General features: G+C 40.6%; 1 protein-coding gene across 1 annotated transcript in view; it reads left to right on the top strand.

The window, feature by feature from the left end:
• CLPTM1L (CLPTM1 like) overlaps positions 1-23,511 on the top strand; it is a 30,743-nt gene extending 7,232 nt beyond the window's left edge. The window contains exons 5-17 of the mRNA XM_084850662.1: positions 1,248-1,326; positions 3,112-3,229; positions 4,075-4,169; positions 6,913-6,997; positions 7,893-7,996; positions 9,551-9,616; positions 12,513-12,563; positions 13,837-13,919; positions 15,290-15,324; positions 17,993-18,048; positions 18,146-18,190; positions 19,209-19,324; positions 20,984-23,511. Coding sequence (XP_084706788.1) covers positions 1,248-1,326; positions 3,112-3,229; positions 4,075-4,169; positions 6,913-6,997; positions 7,893-7,996; positions 9,551-9,616; positions 12,513-12,563; positions 13,837-13,919; positions 15,290-15,324; positions 17,993-18,048; positions 18,146-18,190; positions 19,209-19,324; positions 20,984-21,068 — 1,018 coding nt within the window. The 3' untranslated portion in view covers positions 21,069-23,511. The remainder of the gene's footprint in view (positions 1-1,247; positions 1,327-3,111; positions 3,230-4,074; positions 4,170-6,912; positions 6,998-7,892; positions 7,997-9,550; positions 9,617-12,512; positions 12,564-13,836; positions 13,920-15,289; positions 15,325-17,992; positions 18,049-18,145; positions 18,191-19,208; positions 19,325-20,983) is intronic.
• Positions 23,512-23,781: the final 270 nt, after the last annotated feature.

Below are 23,781 nucleotides of genomic sequence, written 5' to 3'. Positions count from 1 at the left end.
GGGAGGGTCCAGGCCTAGGGTAACATACAGATTAGCTGTCTGAAGAAAGACAATTTGTTGAATGCTGCTGAAGTAACTGCCTCCATTTTAATAGACTTTTTAGTAAAAGGCCTAGTGAAAACCTGTTTCGATGGGTTGGGGTTTGAAGCCAAGTGCAGTACCATGACTTAACATTTCTTTTCTCCACTAGAGGATGGTGGTGATGTAATAACTCTGTGTAGCATTAGGTGGATTATTGGACTTGAACCAACAACACCTGTGTTCAAATCCTTGCTCAAAAAAATTCATAGACAAAGTCAGTGGAACCTATAAAAATGTAGGTGGGTGTTATTGATAGAACATGGCAGTGTAATCTTATACGGTCCATGTTGTGTATGTTAGCCTATATAGTAGTTTTGGGCTACAATATGTGTTATTTTCATCATTGATGTAATACATTACATTGTTCTGTTCTTTCAGTACCTACTTTATGTATATTGTTTACAGGCTCAGTTGACTTTGTGGGGGTTTTGGCCCTCTGCTTTTTGCATGTGAAATCCATGCTCAGGCATGAAGTTTGCTGGGCGGCCTTGGGCAAGTCACTATATGTCAGTGTAACTTGCGTGAGGTGTTGGGGATAGAAACAGGAAAGCACTTTATATGCTGCCCTGAACTGCTTGGAGGAAGTTGAGATACAAATGTAATAGATACAAAGTTCATTGTATCACGTGATACAATCTCTGTAGACCCTACACAGTTTTTGCAAGAGGAATGCTTTAGCAAGGAAGTTAAAATCAAGCACCAATGTCCCTTCCCAAATTAGCCTTACGCCAAGCCCCATTGTCATCCCTAACCATTTTTTTGCCTCTGGGCTTGGCAATCTGGATGACAGGTGACAATCAGAGGCCACTGATTGCAGAGGCTGCCATGTTCTACCTGAGAGGCCAGTGACATTTGTCTGGCTTGCAGTTCTAAGAGAGACTAATTTGAGTAGAGGAGCCACCCAAACTCCATACAGCCTGACCCACAGTGGAAAATGTCAAGCTTAAGTTAATGTTTTCTTCCCTGTATCAAAAAAACTATGGTTGTGTTTCTTCAATCTAAACAAGACTTCCTCATAGATGTTTTGGAGAAATGTTTAGCTGATACCACAGTGTTTGCTTTGTACTGAAAAATGTGTATGATAAAAATGATACATTTACTGAGTTAGAACTGAAATTTTTCTTTCAAAGCTAATGTACTTACAATAAAATCCTTTTAACATGCAGGGTCCAGTTGGGCAAGACGGTGCATTATCTTCCAATATTATTTATTGATCAGCTGAGCAACAGAGTGAAAGATTTAATGGTAAGGAACAGAATGTGTGTCGTCATATTTTTATCATACTGTCTGCTTGTCTCAGTGGGCATCCGTTATTTCTGCTACCTGGTAAAAGCACACTAAAACAAACACTCCATCCCTTTCCTGGCATGCAGCTGAACATGTGGGGAGGGAACTTCATAAGGCTGAATAGAATCTTTTCACTCTCCTCTTCTCCTGCTTGCCATGCTTGTTGTGTGAATGTTGGTGTCCAACTCACTGTACACATTAAGCCTTTGCATGCCTCCTATAGGGACATCCAGCAGCCACTCACACAGGCTGCTTGTGCTTTGGCTGTGAGCAGTGGTGCAGCTAAAGCTGGACCTTGGGGCCGAAGTACAGGCCCCGCAGCCTAGGGGTCCCCCAAATGACCACCCAGAGAGCAGCAGGTGATGAGGACAGCAGAAGCAAACTCCTGTAGTCATGATGGTGCTATGATTTACATGAGTTTAAAATGAAAAACTGTTCAGAGTATGTTTTTTTAAAAATCAGGGATGGCAAACAGTTTGTTGTTGTTTTTCTAATATATCAGGAATGTAGAAGCAGTTTTAAAGCATGGAAGGGAAGCTGGAGAAGAGAAATGTTAGTTGTGTGCTTTACAGCTGAAGTAATACACATGGCGGTCCAAAGGGCCCCCCCATAAGGCCATTACACCCAGGGTCTAAAATGACCTAGCTGCACCACTGACTGTGAGTGGGCTGCACGTGCATGCTGGGGAGCAGTAGGACAGTTCGGTCTTAACTGCACTCTTCTCTGTGCCATTACTCACCCGCCTTGCACTCCTCACCTCTGCCAATTTCCTGCCGATTCTACCATTGCTCCCAGCGATCAAGACTCCTCTTTCCAGTGAGGAAAGAGCAATCTGTATCAGGATCTCTGGGGGAGGGAATGGGGAGCCTTCTGTATCAGAATCGCTGGGGGAGAGGATAGAGAGAAGGCTCTCCAAACCCCCAGCAATCTGGATATAGATTGCTCTTTCCACAATGCTAGCAGCAGTGGGAAAAGAGCTGTTTGTATGCGGATAGCTGGGGGAGGGGTGTATGTGGAAGTGTGCAACCCTTAAGCCAGCATGAAATGGGGCCCTCAGATCTGAAAAGATTGTGCACCCCTATTCTGAACAACGACTGGGAACTACATCCACCTGGCTGAGGATTGGCAGGAGAAGGGGAATTAACGGACTCAAGGGCTCCTTTGAACTTTATGGGAACCCCTTCTGACCATTCATCTAGTGTGGGATGTAGCATCTCAGCATTTTTAAATGCAAGTGTGCAATACATTTAAAGGTAACTGGGCATGGAATATTAAAAATGTCACGTTTCCCAATTGGGATGTTGCATTTTTCATTATGACAGATGGTTGTTATATGTGATACAATGGATGGCAGTTTATATTTACTCTTTCTATTCTTGGATAAAGATTAAATATAATTCCTACCAGAGTAGGAATCAAGTCAATTGCTATCAGAATAGGTGTTACTTTCAAAATATTGTTCAGGAGATAGTGATTTTATAGATATTATATAGACCTTTCAGAATGATAATTGTTTATCTCCTGGTTGGTTTGAAGAATATATTCTTAAATCCTTAATCATCTTTGTCAACTCTAATATTAATAAGATACTACTGTTTCTACTTATACGATTACACAATTAGACTGCAGTCCTATTGTATGATGTAGCCCTTTTGCATGTAATTTGGGAACAAGTAGAGATGAAATTGGTAAAAGATGTCAGCATTAATCTTACTGACAAATAATTTTTTTAAAATAATGCAGATAATAAACCGTTCAACAACAGAGCTACCACTTACAGTGTCATATGATAAAATATCCCTGGGAAAACTCAGATTTTGGATCCACATGCAAGATGCTGTGTACTCCCTGCAGCAGTTTGGTAAGTTCGTTTCTGTTTGTTTGGTGGGAGTGCAGTGGAACACTTTGTAAAGTGAGATCGCTTAGAAATTTCTGCAAGAACAGTATTGGAGATCACAAATGGTTGTTTAAATGATTTGTATTTTGGATATTTAGTTTTTGTACTATTCAAGATTGAAGACACCATTTTAAAGTCTAGAGGCTATACAAAACATCCTGGTTTTGTCTTGCTCACACAAACAGAGCAAAGTAATGATGAAACTGCACCTGGTCTGTACCACTTCAGACTGTAATTGGACAGTGGGGTTGACATGACTGAATGTTTATCCCAATATACAACTTCCTGGACATAGCAAGCCTTGCCTTTCATATGCTAGTTCTGTTTGTCCCAGGAAATTATTTTAATGGGAAGGCATTCAGCTGTACAGTATGCTGTCTGAAGTGGCACAGTGTGTGCAAGAATTATTTGAATGTTGGCAAATGACTCGTTTGGATCAAGTCTTATATAACCAGGTGGCCCAGTGCGTGCAGTCCAAAGGCAATGGAGGCATTTCCATTTTCTTCAGTGGGAGGTTCTGTGCATGCAATATGTGTGTCTGCATGCATATAGTGAACTCATAATTTTGAGCAACATTTTACTAATCCGGTGCATTGTCTAAAAATCAGAATATATGCATCCTTCTAATTACTCATATATGATGGCCCTTAGTTACTGTTCCATTCCTTCGTAATGTAATTTAGGTGATACCATCTCCCCAAAGAAAAAAACATAATGTTTTATCATCTCAAATCTGAGCTACTTATAATTCTAGGAACTTTTGTTTGAGCTTTTTGATAAGCTCATGTATTGTCTCTTCATTCTTCTAGGCTTTTCAGAAAAAGATGCTGATGAAGTAAAGGGAATTTTTGTGGATACAAACCTCTATTTTCTTGCTTTGACATTCTTTGTAGCAGCATTCCATGTAAGTGGATAATGTGTGTTTAGGCATGAATAACTGCTGTCTGATGGGTATCTAATAATATGGAATTCTATTGATCTATTCCAGCCTTCTTCAACCTGGTGCCCTCCAGATGTTTTAGAGTACAACTCCCAGCATTCCTGACCATTGTCCATGGTGGCTGGGGATGGTGGGAATTGATATCCAAAACATCTGGAGGGCACCAAGTTGGGGAAGGCTGATATACTCTGAACTCTTCCTTAAAATTGCACTGGTTCTAGTTGAGAGCATGTTTAAATTAAGGCTGGGTAGAGATACACATGGCGGTGTAGTAGCTCAAGTGCTAGATTTGGATGTGGGAAACCTAGGTTGAAATACATTGTCATGAATGTCAGCCTGTGCAAGTAATTATCTCTCCTCCTAATTTGTTTCACAAGTTAGTTGCAACACCAAAACACTGCTCTGTGTTTCTGTGGAGGGAAGGGCAGAATAGAAATGCAGCTAATAATGATGGGCATGCATAAGGCGCTTTGACTAGGTCTATGGGCATCTAGAAATCTATTTGGAATCTCAGCTTTAATTTAGAAGCCCAGTTTGAACCATGAGTGTAGAGATAAGCTTGAAAAACCAGACTTTATTTATTTATTTATTTATTTATTGCATTTATACCCCGCCTTTCTCCCTCTCGCAAGGAACTCAAGGCGGCTTACATTCTCCTCCTCCTCACCGTTGTATCCTCACAACAACAACCCTGTGAGGTAGGCTGGGCTGAGAGTCTGTGACTGGCCCAAAGTCACCCAGTGAGCTTCCATGGCCAAGTGGGGACTAGAACCCGGATCTCCCGGCTCCCAGTCCGTCACTCTCACCACTACACTACACTGGCTCTAACACATTTAGACATTAGACATTTAATTTAAGCACTATGTTTAAATACTTAATACTTGTGTAACACAAGACAGATGTCAAGTGATTATCTTTTCAAACCTCATGATTTCATATTGCAGTGTGTTATGGGTATTTTGTGGTAATAAAGCTCCTGGCTGTGATTATCGGAGATGCCCTTTTAAAAGTATATATGTTTATTACATTTATAATCTGCCCAATAGCCAAAACTGTCTGGGTGTTTCAGTGTCAGAGAGGGGCAGGGCAGGAGCAAGAGTCTCCCATTAACATAGCTGTTGTGATTGTAAGGTGCTCTGGCTGCCATTGGCTGAGTTGCTCAGTCCCAAGAAAGAGGAAAGACAGGAAGCAGGACTCCGAAAAGGGAAGGGAGAGAAAACATTGGCCAAGGCAAGGAGCCAGGGCCATGAGAAGGCAGCCTAGGGAAGCAGCGGGGGCTTGGGAAATGAGGGCTGGGATTTGGTGAGGCATTGATCCATATGAAGAGGTCTGGCGAGCACAGAAAAACAAGGGAGAGAATGAGACAGGAGGGGCTTCGGGGCAGGGGAGACTGCATGAGGCCAGGAGGTATGGAATCACATATTGATATACAGTTACCCGCCATGTGTCAAACAAAAAGCCTATAGCCAATATTATAAAGCTTCAGGACATTTTAAAGACTTCTGGCAGGGCTTGGCTCAGCTGTTCTGATAAATATTCAGTTTTTATTTTCTTTAAGCCTGATTATCAACAGTAATGCACTTTTAAAATGCATTACTTGTTTCCAAACACTTTTATATTCTAATGAGGCTTCATTCTGATAAAGGTCAAATGACTTGTAAATGAGGGCTTCAAGCTGGTGTGTTACTTGAGAGTCACTGACCTCATTATTTCATGTGATATAGAAGTGGGTGGACATTATCAGGTAAAAGCTGGAAACGCAGGCCAGGTTCAGACAATCATCTAGACAATGGTTTAGATGATTTCCCATTACATGTGAGTCAGGACATTGTTTTTATTCTAACTCTAGCTAGTTAAAACAAACCAAGGTCTAGCTGTGCACAGTTTAGACAAAAATGGAAGCAAAAGTGTTCAGAGGAGGAGGCAAGGGGCAGTACCTGAGCCTGGCTATAGCTCACCTGCAGTCATGTAAACCATGGCTTTGGTGGTTGAACCAGATCATAGTGTTGTCAAAAGGGGAAGATAAAACATAGGTTTATTATATGCAATACTGGTTTCCCTCTAACATTTTCACTGAACTGAAAAATATTTCTGCAGAAATTTCCGAACCTGAAAACACCCTTTAACCTCAGCAACATCAATATTTGGGCTGTTCTGAGATATAAACATTTCTGTTTTGTATTTGAAGTATATGCTAAATTTCCCACAATAACCTGCTTTCAAAATTGCTGATAGGAAACTTTTGCAAGTGGGCTTGATGGATATAATACTCAAAGTCAAAAATGCACAATAAGCAAAGGTTAATTTCTAACTGCTGCTGTTCTTCAGGAAGATTGCCATGAGTCCCTGAATCTATTGCTTTGTGTAAACACAACTCTGTGTGTATGTTTATTAAATGGCTTTTAATATCAGATATACTTCCTGCGAAGAGAGGCATGAAAATAGCAGCTCAACTGGTTGCCTATGGCAAAGAAGAATTGGGCAACGTGGCAGAGTAACATTCATAAACAGGAGCAGCTAATTCTTTTCTTTCAGGCTGCTGAAATGCCACAAACATAGCTATATCTGGTCAGGTGGTTAGTAAAAAAAATGCTGTGGGCTAGTACCTGCAGTGGACTTGCCTGCAAGGCTATACCGACTGTAGAACGGTAATTATACAGCTCCCTCTTAATGGCAGATGTAAGTTAAAGGTGTTTGGCATTTGCAGCTTCTCTTTGATTTCCTTGCATTCAAAAATGACATCAGCTTCTGGAAGAAAAAGAAGAGCATGATTGGCATGTCTACAAAAGCAGGTATGGAATGCACTTATTTAATTTGAGTTTTCTGTACCATCTTTTATATATAACGTTTCTCTACTACCAAATAGCCAGAACTCTCTGGGCAGTCTTTCCATTGTTATCAATGCCCATGGAGGTTTACACTACAAAATTGCAGCCAGAAGAGTTGTAAATAAAACTAATTGTTACTCAGATCATGACACCGATAAGAATGATAATGGCAGATAAGAATAACATTCCAGTTAAAACTTGCTGTTAAAAAGCTTGACAGAACAATGCTGTTTTAACATGACATGCTCATATACTTTTGGATGTCAATCAGCAGACTTCGATCAGGAAGAAGTTCTAAAGTGGCAGTGGCCACTACTGAGAAGACCTTACTCTGGGCTTCCAACATTCAAACCTCCCAGAGCAAGGCACCCAAAACGGAACCTCCCCAGTCAAGGTGCCAGTTGTGGAGCGCTTGCTCACAAATGCATGTACATCATATGATTTCTCATCATACAGTTATTCAGCACTTGATGATTTTTCTGCTATGCTTACGTGAACTGACCATGAAATATATTGGTGGGGAGGCATAAAGATTCTGTCTCAGTTGTTTGATTTTTGTGATGGTTCATTTCATTTGGGCAAGCCTTCACTTGACGTTACAGACGCTTAAGGCTATATATTTTTTTACTATAATCCAAAGGAAATTTTATGCTACTTCCAAAATTGTGACACATCTCCACAAGGAGGCTGCTCTAGAGCCTGTGAACAGAAACCGAGTGAAGTGCTTGGACACGTAGAACTCTGTTAAAACAAAGTGAATGTGATTTTTAAATATAATTAGCCATAGCGTTCCCCAGACTGTAAAAATGCATTCTTTTAAAACCCACAATGTACTAATGTGAATTCTTTTTATATACAGTGCTTTGGCGATGCTTTAGTACCGTGATCATATTTCTTTTCCTTTTGGATGAGCAAACAAGCTTGTTGGTGCTGATTCCAGCTGGTGTTGGGGCAGTGATTGAGGTGAGTTGCCACACATCTGTGTGTGTTATGTATAATAAGCACAGCCCAGTTTTCAAATCAGCTTAGCATATGCAGATATAAACTGACTTCATCCAATTTAATAGATCAAAACCAGCTTAATTCCAAGTAGTTTGTCTCTTTAACTAGTTTGTATGTTGAACTGATGGTGATGGCAGTTAGTTAAATAACTAACTTCGATCACCAATGACCCTATAACTGAAATTTTAACTGAAAACTATTTAGCTTGAAACTATTCCAACTGCTTCAGTTCTGTGTTGCATAAACTGGGCTGTGTGTTCTTTGCATGGACAAAATGTAATTCTGTACCATGAAAGGCTCAACAATTTGGCATATTCTCGTTTTACATAGTTTACTCTGACGTTTTTGCGTAATTCTAGTTTTGCTAGTCATAGGGAAGAAGGAAGAGCTATGTAGGGGCACTGAGGCCCCATCCTCTGATGGCTGGAACTTTCAACAGCCACTGCCTGCACCCTTCCAGGCAGATCTTCAGAACCTCAAGGGCTAGAAATTTCATCTTATTTTAAATGAAGACTAAGATTCTTCAGCCAATTCTGTGCTAAACCTTGATTTTTTTCTGAATTCTGACAGAATTACAGCGTAAGCACAGCTCTGAATGTTGATAATCCTAAAGGCTATTTTACATGTTACTTTTTATGGCTTTTCCCCTCTCTCGTGAGACTGGCCTATTTATGCGAACCTGAGAACTCAGTGATCTCAACTGTAACTTTGTGTTTCGTTAGCAACATTTTGGGCTCATGGACATAGCTGCACATGGAAGTAGCCCTGTGCACATTACTCTGATCACCTAAGTAGACCTCTCATATGAGAGGAGGCAACAGGAAAAGTAAGCATGAAGTTGTTCAGTGTAATGTCATCTGAAGAGTTAAGATTTGTGTGTTTATAATTTAAGCAAAACTCAGAAAAAGAAAATACTTACCTCACAAAGGTCAATACTATCATTTGGAATACTAAATCTGGGCGATCTGATGCCTATCATTTTGACTGCAAAATGGGACCACCCAAGAATACAGTAGTAATTTCTAAATACTTGGGTGCTTCCTCAGATATGCAGAAGTAGATTAATTTGTAAATTAAAAGTAGTATACATTTTTTAAAGGACCCAACAGTGACCTATGAAATGCTGAAGTCATTTGATTCAGTACTACAAAGCTCTTGCTCCACGCTGGCTGGAGCCGTGAACTGTTCAGGGCTAGAGATACACTACAACATATTGCTCCACATTCCCATATATTTTACTAAATGCTGCTTCCAGAGCATGATTATACTCCTCCACAACCATAGATCCCTGGTCAATTGATAGTCTTTCTCCAGGTGCGAATTATTGAAGTGTCTTTCCATAGGAATGCAGGATTTACCACTTTGGATTAGATCTCACAGTAACTGTAGCTCACTGTCTTATTTTACATTTGCTGTTAACAATATAAAATGCTGCAAATGATAAAATAATTCAGAAAGGTGAACTTGTGATACATTGATATATTAATGATACTGAGATAATATTTTACCTTCTAGCTTTGGAAAGTGAAGAAAGCATTGAAAATGACAATTGAATGGAGTGGCCTGATGCCAGCAGTTAAGGTATCATATTGGTTCTTTAGAATTGTTTTTATATATAAGTCACTGCATTCAGACCTTTCCAACCCCCCTTCTGGAATAGTCCTAATTATAGCATATGCTACTAAGGGCCAAACTACATGTGATGTGTGAGATCTTTGAGATCTGTGTTTGATCTCCTGCCACTTTTTTCTCCTTAATAGCTATTATTGGAAATGGCTTCAAACTGGATTTTAGAGCAGCAGCATTGGGAGTGTGGGGTTAATAGTCTTTATTTTTTAATATATGTCACTGTACAAAAAGCTTTTTTCCATCTCTTCTTGAAGAAAGTAAATCCTAAATATGAAATGACCCTAAGTAATTTATCTGTTTGACCCCTAGATCTATATCCTGCCTTTCAAATGCATTGACCTGGCTCACACATAAAGTCAATTCACAGGTTAAACAACCCATGAGTTGGTGAGGAGCGAGCAAGCTCTCTCCCGTGTGCCCGCCGCTTCCAGTTTGCTTCCGCATTCCGAAACAACCTAACATTCAGGTTTGAACCCAACAATAAATGATGGGTTCAAACTCTAGGTTGTTTAACCCTTAGCAACCCAGGGTGTCGGGTTCAGATATCACAACTAACAATCCAGGGTTCCTGGGTTTTTTTCAGAAACCGAATATAAAGCACCAAACAATCAGAAGGCAGTTCGCTCACTCGACTTATCATTACGTGCAAACTGGGCCTACATGGGTGGCTTCCAATAAAATATTAAAAGCACACAAAAACCCATTAACACATTAAAAAATAGGCAAAAACAACAAAACTAGAAAACCAGCATAAAAATAATTCAGCTAAAACAAATCCACTATTTAAGCAACCTGGGGCGGATAAAAGGCCATTGCCTGGTGTTGGAAGGATATCTGAGTGGGCTCCAGGCTAGCCTGTCTAGGGAGAACATTCCATTGCTGGTGGAACCACCAGTGAAAAGTGCCTTCTTGATCATGTATTTCGAGTAGCTAAGTGCTTGCTGAGAATTCTGTGAGCATATCAAATCCATCCTATATGGAAGCTAAGAAAAATGGAAAAACACCATATGTGAAGTCAACACTTAGGCTACAGGCAAGAGAATAATTATTGGCATTTCCAGTGAGTTATACGTGTGCTTCACTATGATAGATTGTAGCTAATAATTTTATTTTTAAAAATCTGACTGCAACCTGAAAAAAAATCCTTAAAACTCTGTATCCTGGCCACAATAGGATTGTTTAGAATGGTCTCAACCTGACCGTTCTGGGTAAAGGTACACAAGGTGGTTTTTTCACAGCTTCATTTGTTATATTTTGAAAACGTTTTTCTTCTAATCAAAATGATCAAAACATATGGTCTCCTATCAGTATGTGTGAATTGCAGTTAGGCTGCAAAATACGTTGGCGTTTTAGGACCTTTTGTTCTACTCCTCCTGCAAATTCATTCATTCATTCATTACATTTGTATATGGCCGAATAGCCGAAGTTCTTTGGGCGGTTCACAAAAATTAAAACCATAAATGCAATATAAAATATAATAGCTTAAAACTACAGTATAAAAATACAACCAGAGCAAAACCTAGCAGCAATGCAGAGATTTAAAATGCAATTGCAGATTTAAAACAACAGAGCTAAAAGACTGGAATGCTAAAATGCCTGGGAAAACAAAAAGATCTTCACATGGCTCCAGAAAGAGCACAGCGTAGGCACCAGGCGAACTTCTTTAGGAAGCTCATTCCACAACTGGGGTGCCACACCAGAAAAGGTCCTCTTCCTGGTAGCCGCAAGCCCCACTTCCTTTGGCAAGGGCTCCCAGAGAAGGACCGCTGGAGATGATCTTAGGGTCTGGACAGATACATATGGGAGGAGACGATCCTTCAAATAACCTGGCTCCAAGCCATTTAGGGTTTTGAGTATTAATACTAGCCTGGACAAACAGTAGAAACAGTACTTTTTAGAGTTCAGATTTAATTTTAATCTGTTTTAATCTGTTGTAATATATTTGAACAGGTAACAGATTAAAGCTCTTATTTGGAATTATATGAAAGGGATCTGATATTTCACCTTTGAAAAATATTGCTTTCAATCATAAAGGTATTGTAGTCCTATTACAAATAAGGCTGAACTGTAGTTTCAGCATTACCAACAATTGTTAAACAACCATTGAGCCTTCAGCCAGCTCTACTGTACCCCAAAGTGTAACAGATATTTCTCTTGATACTCTCTTGACTTCACCTGCTAAATATGCTGATGAACAGCAACACACATCATCTTACCTCATGGAGTTTCTGGCAGCCATACTATGATAGAATCCTTTACCTTTTGAATATTATTCTGTAAACAGCCTCCCTTTAACTGCAAAGCATTCCATGTGTACTTTTCATTTATTTGCTCTAGGCTTCTGGTTAGCAATTGGTTTTGTTAATTACTGACCAGAAACCTAGACCAGTTCACTTTGAGAAATGAGTTGGCCAGCATTTCAGCTCAAAAAATGAGCTACTAACTAGTTTAGTTGCCACAGATGCCACTTCTCCAAACCTTGTTAGCCTCTAGACTGGCAACTGGAGGGCCTATTGGCATCTCTCAGCAGGCCAGATTTGGTGGAGACCCCATTGGTTGTTGATCCATACTTCAGGCGAACATTTCCCAACTTGGTGTCCTCCAGATGCTTTGGACTACAACTCCCGCTTTTCTTCCTATTGGCTGTGTTGGCTGGGGCTGATGGGAGTTGAAGTCCAAAATATCTGGAGGGCACTAGGTTGGGGAAGACTGTTCCAGACTGTAACTTGGTCTCATAATTTTATGTTTTCTTTCTGAAATGAAGACTATTTAACAGCCAGAATTCCCTTCATACATGTTCAGTATGTGTATATACTAACAGCTGCTTCTATTACTTCGTTTTATACAGTTTGGTGCATTTACCGAGTCTGAAAGGAAAACTGAGGAATATGATACCCAGGTAAGGTAAATCTGTAACGTCGTATTTAATATAGCTCTTAACTGAGTAGAACATATTAATTTGTTGTTGTGGACCTAGCAAAGAGCTGATAGAGCCAAGTCCAAGCAATGCATAAAAATGGAGCATGCAGGATAAAGGTGAGCAAGAATGAGCCGGCATTGTTGGCACACTGACAGCATCATACCCCAGATCTCTTCCTGAACTCTCTAGTGGCCTGACATAAACAGCTGGACACAATAGACAAGATAGAATCCCATAAGGGAGCCCTCACAGGAAAGGTCCAGAGCAACTCTCTAGAACTGCCCTACTGGATTAAATGGAAGCACTTGAGAGCAGTCTTTGGGCAAATGCCACTGAATAGGTGGATCAACGGTACAATTTCCTTGTCTCTGACACAAATCCAGAAATCAAATTGTTCCAAGTATGGCCTGAAGCTACAAAGTGTCTGCCCTATCCACAGTCTTGCTCCAAATGGGAAGATTGTAATTTGGATGATGTTTCCCGGGAACTGTAGTCAAATATTGGGTTCTTGGGAAAGTGCCAAGTGATTTCAGTTTTGAGCCAATCAAGACCTCCCAAAGGGAAGCATTAACAACCCCAGGCAGAATGGTTTTGGCTTCTATTAGCTAGCCTTCTCTAGCCAGAATAAAAGTGATGCAACTTGTACCTGCCATATGGGTAACAGGCATGCTGGGAGTTGTATGCCAGCACACCTGGAGGGCACGAGGTTAGGGAAGGCTGACCTAGAGTATTACATATGGTTTCCCCCTCTTTCTGAAAATACATCCGTCTGTGATGGTCTTTTCAGTTGGCTTCTGGATTCAAGTGAGTAGAACTTGTGGTTTTTGGCTGCTTGTGGGGATTCCATACTAAGTGGGTTTTTTGATGTGGCATTCTGCCTCTTGTCCATTTTCCTATGAAGGTCACAAAATTCTATCTTGTACTGAGTGCAGGTGCAAGAGTTGGATGAAATGCCCTAATCTCATTCCAGTGGGGTCCCAACTCTTTCCCAATTTTCTCTTTGAAAGATTAACCTCTGGCACATGTAGATGATTGGATATTGATCTTGGACCATGTATTCCGAGATTCTACTCTTGGGCAACCTTGGGTCTGTCACAATCTCTCATCTCAGCCTAAGCTTTATGACAGGGATATTAAGAGGATAAAAGGGGAGAAATCCACGAATTCCACCTTGAGCTTGGAGGAAAGGTGGGATAAAAATGTAATAATAAAATACAAGGAGGGTTGAACAAATCTTTGTTTTCTTTGTAAGGCGATGAAATACCTGTCATATTTGCTCTACCCATTGTGTATTGGAGGTGCAATTTATTCATTGCTGAATATCAAATACAAAAGGTAAGGTGCTGTGGATTATTTTAAAAACCTAAAATGTACCACTTAAAATGTCATATTCCATAACCTAGAGCCATTATAATTTCCTTATAATAACTTACAATTACAGAAGTCCGAAAAGGCAGTTTGTTTGATAAAGGTGTTATTATCTACAGTGATAAATCTTTTGTGATTTCTCTTCAGTTAATGTTGCATAGAATATCCACTTGACCATTCTGAAAGAGTGCCAGGATCCTGTGATACTGTAATGATCTAGTTTACAAGGCACTACCAAACCATGGCTTGGCCTTCAGGAATGTGTTGCAAAATCACTTCAAAGTCTGCCTTCTGATTATGGTTTGAAGGCAAACAGTAGTTGACAGAAAGCAAAGTTTGTCTGATTTGGATGTCATGATAAACTATGATTACCAGGAACTGCAGGAGAGAAAGGGTGCACATGAGGGGAGGAAGGATTGTGCAGGCCCACACCATGTTCCTGACAGCCAAACCCCATGGTTTGACAGTGGTGTCTGAACTGAGCCCATCTCTGTCCCACATGCGCCTCATTATTTGTAGTATGGTCCCTATAATGCTGTAGAAATGCTTATTACCGAGAAATGTGTTGTGCTTTTAGTAAAATTATTTCACGTTTTTTACCCCCTTATACCGGAATGTATTATCTTCGAATCCTTTTCTTAACAAAAACATGTAAAACCCTTTTACCCTTTCCATTAAAACATTATCTTCAAATCCTATCATTTCTATCATGGAGCTTCCAAATTGCAGTACCATTCTAGAAAGCAGTCACTACTAGAAAAACACATACCTAAATACTCTTTACTCAGTGAATGCTCAGACATGTGCTGCATGAGCAGACAGCCTCTATAAGAGAGGGGAAACCTCACAAATTTGAACGCATCTAGAGGGACTTCCTCAAGCTATACACACAGTAACTGTCCTTTTGAGGTTGAGGTGCTTCCATCTCTCCCAGACATCTTCCATTCTTAACTCAGATGTATGAAGCCACAAACATTTAAATATATATAGGTCTGTATTAATGTTGCAGGGGGGCTTCCCCTTTTCTTAGTGTTGAGTTACAATTCGGTCATTGTGTTATTGCTATAAATGCCGGGGGAAGGGTGTTATAACATATTTCTCACTGTATATCCTAAATGTCTAATCTTGCCTGCCAATGCTGTACCCTGTATATATCTGTGACTTTTGAATGCTAAGTGCCTTATATGTTAAAGCACAGAGGAATCAAAGGGGTAGGGGCAGGGAAAATAGTGTTGTATGGGTTATAAAAAAAGAAAAGAAAGACATTTTCAGTGTTGAATGTTTTGTTTTTAAATTGTCCAGGAATGAAAATAGCATTCTTTTTTCTTTTCCATTAGCTGGTATTCATGGTTAATTAACAGCTTTGTAAATGGTAAGTGTGAGTGTTTTGTTATGTGTTTTGCTAAGTCTAGTTCTTTAAAGATAAGAATGCAAACTGAAGTAATTCTCCAAGGGGGTTCTTTGGAACATAGCACTTCTGGAAATTTGTCTCTTATAATTAGCTGTGGTGAAACTCTTGCTGGAGTTTATTAATTCATAATGCAGATGAGAGAAATCACACATTGAATGCTTCCTCAAATTTAAAAAAATCATTCAAGTAGAAAACTAGGATGCTAGGGAAAAGTGTTAAGAAGAGCTAGACGTTAGTGCTCTATATGCAGGTAATTCTTGATATTGGGGAGCATTCAGATGTGATTATCCATCTAAAATACTGACGTTCATTCATTCATTACATTTATACCTCACCTTTCTTCCATTGTGGAACTCAAACTGGCTACATGTGGTTCCTAGGTGGTCTCCCCTCCAAGCACTGACTAGACCCAGACCAGCAAGGTGGCTGCCTCATGTGCCTTCAGACTATGCCCTGGGCATTGTTGTGCAGTCCGGCAAGAGCTGAACTCAGGGCTGACATCAGGGGTCGGCATTATTGGGCACCAGCTGATACCCCAGGAGAGTCAGCCATAGAGAGCAGTAGATGGAATTCAGTAGATTCAAATATTCCTGGTTCCCCTGGAAGCTTAATATCTCATTCTCGATTAAAAAAATAATTCCTGTACCAGTACATTGAAATAATTAAATAAAATAACGTGTTGTCAAAGAAGCAGGAGTTAATAGAAGCTAGACTATACCATTTGATTTTTAAATTATGAGCAGTATCCTATACCGCTACTGTGCCTCTGCTGGTTCTCTTGTGTAAGCAGAACCAACTGCTTGCGTAACAGGAACTAGCAGTTCCAAAAATACCCCTGGAAGCAAGCAGCAACACTTGTTTCTGGAATGGAGCCGGTCAGCAGAACTCCCCTCTGTGAGTGCCGCTGACCTACCCTGTTCTGGAAACGAGCATTGCCGCTTGTTTCTGGAACCGCGATTTCTTGTTGTGCTATTCGTCAGTTCCACTAGTGGTCAGGCAGTACAGGTTACTACCGTATGTCTTTATTGTTTTGTGTAGTCCATACTGTTTCTCCAGTTCATTCTGCTTCATTACATCAGTTTCCTCCTGATGTGCCAGCCCCTGAACATATGGGTGGCTCTGCATGTAATTATGTAGCCCTCCAATATAAATAGAAAGGGAGCTAGAAGGTTTTGTGCTAGTGATGCCTCTTGACTGGCAGCTGACAGTTGAAGTAGAAAGCTGCAGCAAGGTGCAATTTTGGTTTACTAGTATAAGAATACTTTTCATTTATTTATGGAAGACCTAAACCCTTCTAGGTATGGTACAAAGATTGAAAGAATGCAGTCCTTGCCCGCAGGTTTAAAATCAAAAGCACAATACACAAAAAGAAAAAAATGAGGGGGAGAGGACACGAAAACAAGCAAGTTCAGGCACTTAATTCTTCATCCAGTTACATAAATGTTTAATAATGTTTATAATAATAACATTGAGAGTGGCAGTTTTGGGAGAGAAGGAGCCAAATGGCAGTAAGTCCTAGCCAAGCTAATAAAGTGGGCCCTATTGTCTCACATCTCCCTCTGCTGCAGCCAAGTGGAATGGGTGCAAATGACTTCCATAGCATACCTACTTGAAAGCAAGCACTACTTAATTCAGTGCGGCCTATATCCGAATAAGTGTGCATAGAATTGCAGCCCAAGAGTGCCCCAACTGTTCACTTATATCATCTTGATAATCTTCACAATAACTTTGTAAGGTAGGCTGGTGCTGTTATCCCTTATCCCAGGGGTGAGTGTTGAAGCTGAGATTATGGTTTACTAAAGTTTGCCTAGTGATCTCATGTCTGCTGGGGTAGTTTTGAATGGATACTTCCTCTCCCCCCCCCCCACATTTCTTAGCTGCGATATTATACTAACTACACTTCAAGTCTAGAACTGGAGCTGTACTAAAACTTGACTTTTGGGGAGGGTCCATCTCTAATGCTTCAAATGATATGATCCAAGCCTCCATAATGTCCAAAAGCAATTAAGGGAGCAATCCTAGAGCCTCTAGTCAGCAGCTAGACAGCCATAGAATATGTGGGTTTCTGGGGACTGACCTCGGAGCCTGTGCTCCGAGGTCGGTTCCCGGAGAACGGACCTCCCCTCCCCTTCAGCGCGGAACAGCTCCGTGCTCGGAAGAGGAGCACGGAGTGGCCAAAATGGGGCGTTCTAGGGCAGGGAAGGTGGAAATGCTGGTATGACACATCCTATGTGTCGTCCAGCAGTCTCCTGCCCCACCCCACCTTCCCACACCTAGGCAGCCAAAATCCGCTGTCTAGCTGCAAATGCAGGGCAGGAGAAGTGCAGAGGGAACAATCCCCTCCGTGCTTCTGCTGCCCTGCATTGGATAGGCAGTCGCCTCCGAGTTCGGAAGTGGCCGCCTATCCCCATAGGATTGTGCCCTTATTCTCTCATCATTTGCAACCACATGTGATATTGGGCTGTTTGTGAGCCTAAATTTGGACAAAAGCTCAATATTACATGTGGCCGCACCACACTTGGCAGTGTGTCCTAATATGCAAATAGGGTAGAAATAAAGAAAAGGTGTTTGAATTCATTGTTCTGTAACATTAAAGATTAAGGCAAATTCATGTTGTCTTCCCCAACAGGAGTATATGCTTTTGGATTTCTATTTATGCTGCCGCAACTCTTCGTAAATTATAAGGTAACTTGAGGCTTAACAGGATATTTTAACTTTTTGTTTTGTCTAACCTCCTTCACTACATTTAATATATATGAACATCTGGTTTCATGTCTTCTAGATGAAATCTGTTGCACATTTGCCATGGAAGGCATTCACATATAAAGTAAGTTAATTTCACACTTTAAGATTTGTAATTCTGAACCATCAATTATTACCCTTTGCTTGAAAATCAAACCACAATCAGTGGATTTTTGTTGGCCAACCTGGGATCACAAAAAGACAAATAGAAAATTTACTTGTCAGTAACTGATAAAATCAATAGAGAAGTTGTTATAATAATGTAGCAAAACATTTAATCTGGTTGAGATGGGTGCACAGAACACTTCTACCTTATTCTTTGTCTCCCCCGAATAGCTCTTCCCAAATGCTAGTGGAGGTCTTTGGGCGCAGCTCTGAATTCACTGTAAGAAGCTGCATTTGGAGGTGGAAAGTAAGAAGTGCTTGGGCATAGAATCTGTAGGTCACGTCTGAATAACTTGTTCAAGCACAGCCCATCAGCCACATATGGCGGACAACCAGGGACTCCACCCCCCTGGGTTTTGCACCCTGCCCAGAGCTGCACTGATAAAGCAGGAGAGGGATGCCCAGCATCAGGTAGACTACAATATGTGGGGCATGGACTGCATTCAGCTTGGCAGTAACAAGATGGATAGGTCTGCAAGTCTAGGTCTTGGCTTATGTGAAGAACGTCTATAAAGGTCCACAGCCACTGCTAGGGATTATATTTTGTCTCTATCCAACAAATTTATCCCCACAATTTTGCCATATTAGGGGCCCTTTTTATGACCAGTTCCCAGTCATAAAACCTTGTGTTGATTGAGCTTTGGTATTCCTTTGCACATGCGTTCTTTCTTGTTCTGGACTCAAACAGTCTCCCCCACACACATACACACGCTAATTTTTAGTTTCTGCATAGTGACGTGCCACTTTCAGGGTGGCAGGGAGACTGACCTATCTGACTACATCTTTAATTTCAGATTCTTTTTATTTTTGCTTCAGGTACTCTGTTTAAATACATGTCATCAGGAATGGCTTATTTGCTTGAAAACTGTGCCTTTGGGCAGTAAAACATAACTCATGTGCGGTTAAATAAGCTGCATTCTCCTGTCTATCCCTTCCAGGCATTCAACACGTTCATTGATGATATTTTTGCATTTATCATCACAATGCCAACATCTCATCGGCTGGCGTGTTTTAGAGATGATGTAGTGTTCCTGGTCTACCTTTACCAAAGATGGTATGACTCCCTCGTCTTACTAATGTTTCAGTTTTGATTCTTCTGTCAAATAAAAGGGGAGAAGACACAAATTTTGGTAGCTCTGTATACCATGTGGGTATCCTTTGTTAATGTTGGTGCTGATGTGACACTGAAGGGCAGAGGGAATTTCATGAAAGACAGATGAAGGGCTGGGAGGAAGCCCACAATCCTGAAGCATACTTCAAGTCTTGTACCTGTTTTAAGAGTTCAGGAGTGTTATGTTTGCACTAGTCCTTGGCTGGGTGTATTGATATATTGCACCAGTCCTTGGTCAGGTGTACTTGTGAAATCCTGACATCCCTTTTTAAAGGGTTGTAATTTGCTGTGTGGCACCTGTCTCTACCAGCTCTCCATAACCTCCTTTGTATCAGTTAGCTTGCACACTTGCAGGCAGGGATTGCCTTTTATTTTATCTTTGTACAGCACTAAATAGATTTTTAGACACTTCAGAGAATCCAGTTCTTGATGTTCAGTCATACTCTAGCGCAAGAGTGGGAAACCTCTTTCAGCCTGATAGCCAAATTCAATTTCAGAAGCTCTTGGAGGCTGCATGCGAGTGGTGGGTAGGCCAAAGGAAAAAGGAGTGAGGCCAAAATACAAACACACAAACCCCAGCATATGGTAGCTTAAAGCTGTTACTGCCAGTAACTAAGTCTTAGGACAGGCGTTTCAATCTTTTAGAATGGAGAAAAAACTATACAAAAGCCAGGCAACCATCAAACGGGGGAAACTGGGTGTGGGCCAGGATGTACAGCCCCCTGGGGGATCCAGGAGGTCTGGATTGGGACCCCACCCCTGAGGTTCCCCACCCCTGCTCTAGCGCAGCCTTCCTCAACCTTGTGCCCTCCAGACATCTTGGACTATAGCTCCCATCATGGCCAACGGCTATGATGAAAGTTGTAGACCTAACACGTTTGGAGGGCCCCAGGTTGGGAAATGCTGCTCTAACATGACAATTAATATGCAGACAGGAGTAGGCTTAATCTTAATAGCTGGGGTGAGCAGGAGTATGAATAGCTCCCATCCCAATGTTGCTCTTTTGAGTGTAACCCTTTTGTTGTTGTTCAGTCGTTCAGTCGTGTCCGACTCTTCGTGACCCCATGAATGACAGTCACTCATGGCAGCGTTGCATTTGGGGATATTGCAGTATGGGCAAAACTTGACAATGAGTAAGTAGCCTGGACAGTGTGTTGGTAGGGAGCAATGGCCTCTTTTCCCTTCTGAAGGGTTAACAAGGAGGTGGGAGGGAAGACATCTCCTGGGCTGGAGTTAGAGGGAGTATTATTATGCTATTTCTTAGGGTGTGGAGGCCATGACTGATTTGAGGGAAAGGGGAGCCAGGGTTTGAAATCAGACCTGGCTTCTGCTCATGGCACTTGCTTTTCCATTGCTTCCCTTCCTCATTAAATCTGACAGGCCTTCTGCTAGTAAGAATAATAATTACCATTATGACGACATTTAGAGGAAGGCTATGGTTGGTATTGCGAGCTGATGTATGAATGTATTTTATTTACATCATTTATTAGTCATGGAGTAATAAGTGTATGGATGGTAGGTAGCCCAAGTACGAACATGTGGTGGTAGATGGGTTTTTTTTTTAAGGAAATGTAACTTTTTCTTTTTCTTTTTATCTGTAAGGCTTTATCCTGTGGATAAGAGCAGAGTAAACGAATATGGAGAATCTTATGAAGAGAAGCCGAAAAGAAAGCCCCACAAAGAATAATTGGAGATAACTCTAGGAGCCTCTTTGGACTGATACCGGCTGCATATGTTGTCTGACTTTTAAAAAGAGACGAAGCAAAAGAGTATTCTTCAAAGCTTGTGACAGAACTTCATGGACAATATATCATCTGCATTGCCAAAATATGTTTTGATTGCCTATGGATCTAACTATCTTTTTTATCATCATTATTTTCGGTTCAGAAAGTCTGCCAATATTTCTGCCAGGTTTCACACAAATGGTTAACATTTTGAATTTCTGTGAAAGCTTCTGCATAAATATTTGTGTCTGTCTTACTTAATTGTCTTGAACCTTCCACCGGTTGGCAGTGAAGTATATGCATTTTAAGGCCACAACTGAGGCTATGAGAAACAAGCATCTGCTGTGAATAATTATGAAAAAGTGACAAACCGGTAAGGGGACCAGCCCTTGATTTTCAAAACTTCCTATACAAGGCTTTTGTATTCTGTTGGACCAATCCTGGGGTACGATCCAGCCAAAGTTCAGCCCTTTTAAGTCCCATAGATTTCAGTGAGAGTGATCTGAATACATGGTTATCTCACCCTCTGAAATCAGGTAGGTTAAAAAAAAAAGTTTGTTTGGTTGGATTGTGCCCCCCTGTTTTGTATTGCTTTCCACACTATGAGCATCTCCTTTTTTAGTCTGAAGATGTCAACTGTGATTCTCATAGTGAAACTAGCTATTACAGCAGAATCGGGCATTGTTACTGAAATGTTATGAACATATAAAGGCATGCACTCTAAGCTGTATGTACCAAACAACTCTAAGCTGACAATGGACACAGAAAGCGTGTACCTTTTTAAAAACACATTTTTAAATGGCAGAGACTTATTAGCATAAGTCCAACTGAGCACATGCAGTGAATAGTATTCAGTAGTTAATTTTTTGTACACAGGGCAAAACACTTTCCTTCAGCACTAGAGCTGGAACTTCTTGATTCCTCCAAAATTGGATTTTTTTCCTAAGGTGAGAGCCATTATGTTGTAGTCAAACACGTCTTTTAAAAAGAATGTAAATAATATTTGCATGACACACTATTGTGCCAATTATACTTCAGCAGGGACAATGTAGACCTTTTTCTTTCTATATTGACATAAAACATGATGATGAGGGAAGGATTTGAAGCAACAGGTAGACAGAAAATGGAGGTATCAAGAGAAATTTATAGAGGAAATTGTGTTCAAAAACTGCTGGTAAGGGAAATATAACTTTCCAGTTGCCATATGGGGGGGGGGGAGACCTATAAAAGGGGTGTAACCTTTTATAACTACCCTTTTTTATAAATTTGGATGCTGTAATTATTAACCAAATGTCACTACATCCCTTGAAATATAATTTATTTTTAAGCATGTTCAGAATGCAGTGAAAGAAGATAATTTGTACTGTGACAAGAAATTTAATAGAGCTGCAAGCCTACAATGTCCTGTTTTGAGGCCAATCCCATTTAAGTTCCATGGGATTTTTAATCTTGGACTCAAAAGGATGGGGTCACAGTTTTAGTCCCCCAGTCCATAACTCTTTGAGCACTGCACTACAAACATTGAGTTCCTGTGCATGCAAGTGACAGAGCTCTGTGTGCCCATTGAGTCACTTGCCCACCCCAGCCATAAGGGATCACTGGATGGGAGCATAGGGCTGCTGTCCGCTACCCAGCTGTGTATGGTTTGAATGAGGCTTGAGCATGCTTAATGGTGACCTCTGTTGCCAAAAGGTTTCACATTCAATATTGCTGAGTATGCATGTGTGTTTTCCCCACTGTAGCTCCCCCCAAAATTCACTGGTATTTGATTCTTACAGGCTATATCAATTTGCTTAATTTGGGGTATTAGGGTAGTTTATGTATAATGGTTTGGATCCAGACTAAGCTAGTCATGCTTTAATCCCATTCAAATCAATAGGACGAAGTCATGATAAACAAAAAAAAATTCAAAGGGACTAAAGCTTGAATAACTTAGTCTCAATCCAGCCCTCTATCCAGTAATTTAAAAAATGACAATATTGGTGCTCCTCACCCCCAAGACTTTATTTCTTATGCTAGTTTTACTTTCATTTAATTCTGTAAAGCAGAATGTACATTAATAAACTGGGGGAGAATGTTAGCATGATCTATCCAAAGTCAAGTACTTCTAGGTCCAAACTATAAAAAATAACCTCTTGGCAGAAATATTAATATCACAGGTTCCTTTGTCTGGTTGGTGTTAAGTACAGAATATCAGTGCTCAGCTGAATAACTTGCAGTGCAAATATTTGATTTAAATGAACATGTTTTGTTTGACATTTGAATGAAGAATGTAACTGGTAACATCTAAGTGTCCTGTCAAAGCAGAGAGACCTGGTTAGCCTCTCATCCAGGCAGTGAGTGATCTTAGTTCCCTTCACTCTATGTACAAATAAATGTTTATGGGTATACCTTTCGTGTATCTATACCTCAGGTTCTGATAATATTGCTAAAAAAAACCCTCTGCATCTAATGGACATTAGAATGTGGGGAATCCCACATTCCCACTTCATTTGAAAATTAATTTCAGGCAGCAATTGGAAAATGGCAAGATGTTGTACTTCTTTGTAAATGCATTGGACCTTTTCTGCAAGTAGTGACTAAAGACTGTGTGATCCAGAAAAGGCCCTGGATCTCACTGCATCCATGAGGCAGACTTAGGCATGTTGCTATTCCTCTGCCACCTGCCATCTACTA

Source organism: Heloderma suspectum, chromosome 4 (genome assembly GCF_057233095.1).
Source record: "Heloderma suspectum isolate Gila_16-S chromosome 4, 16-S_ref, whole genome shotgun sequence".
Taxonomy (NCBI): Eukaryota; Metazoa; Chordata; class Lepidosauria; order Squamata; family Helodermatidae; genus Heloderma; species Heloderma suspectum.
This window is presented reverse-complemented; position numbering and strand designations above follow the sequence as displayed.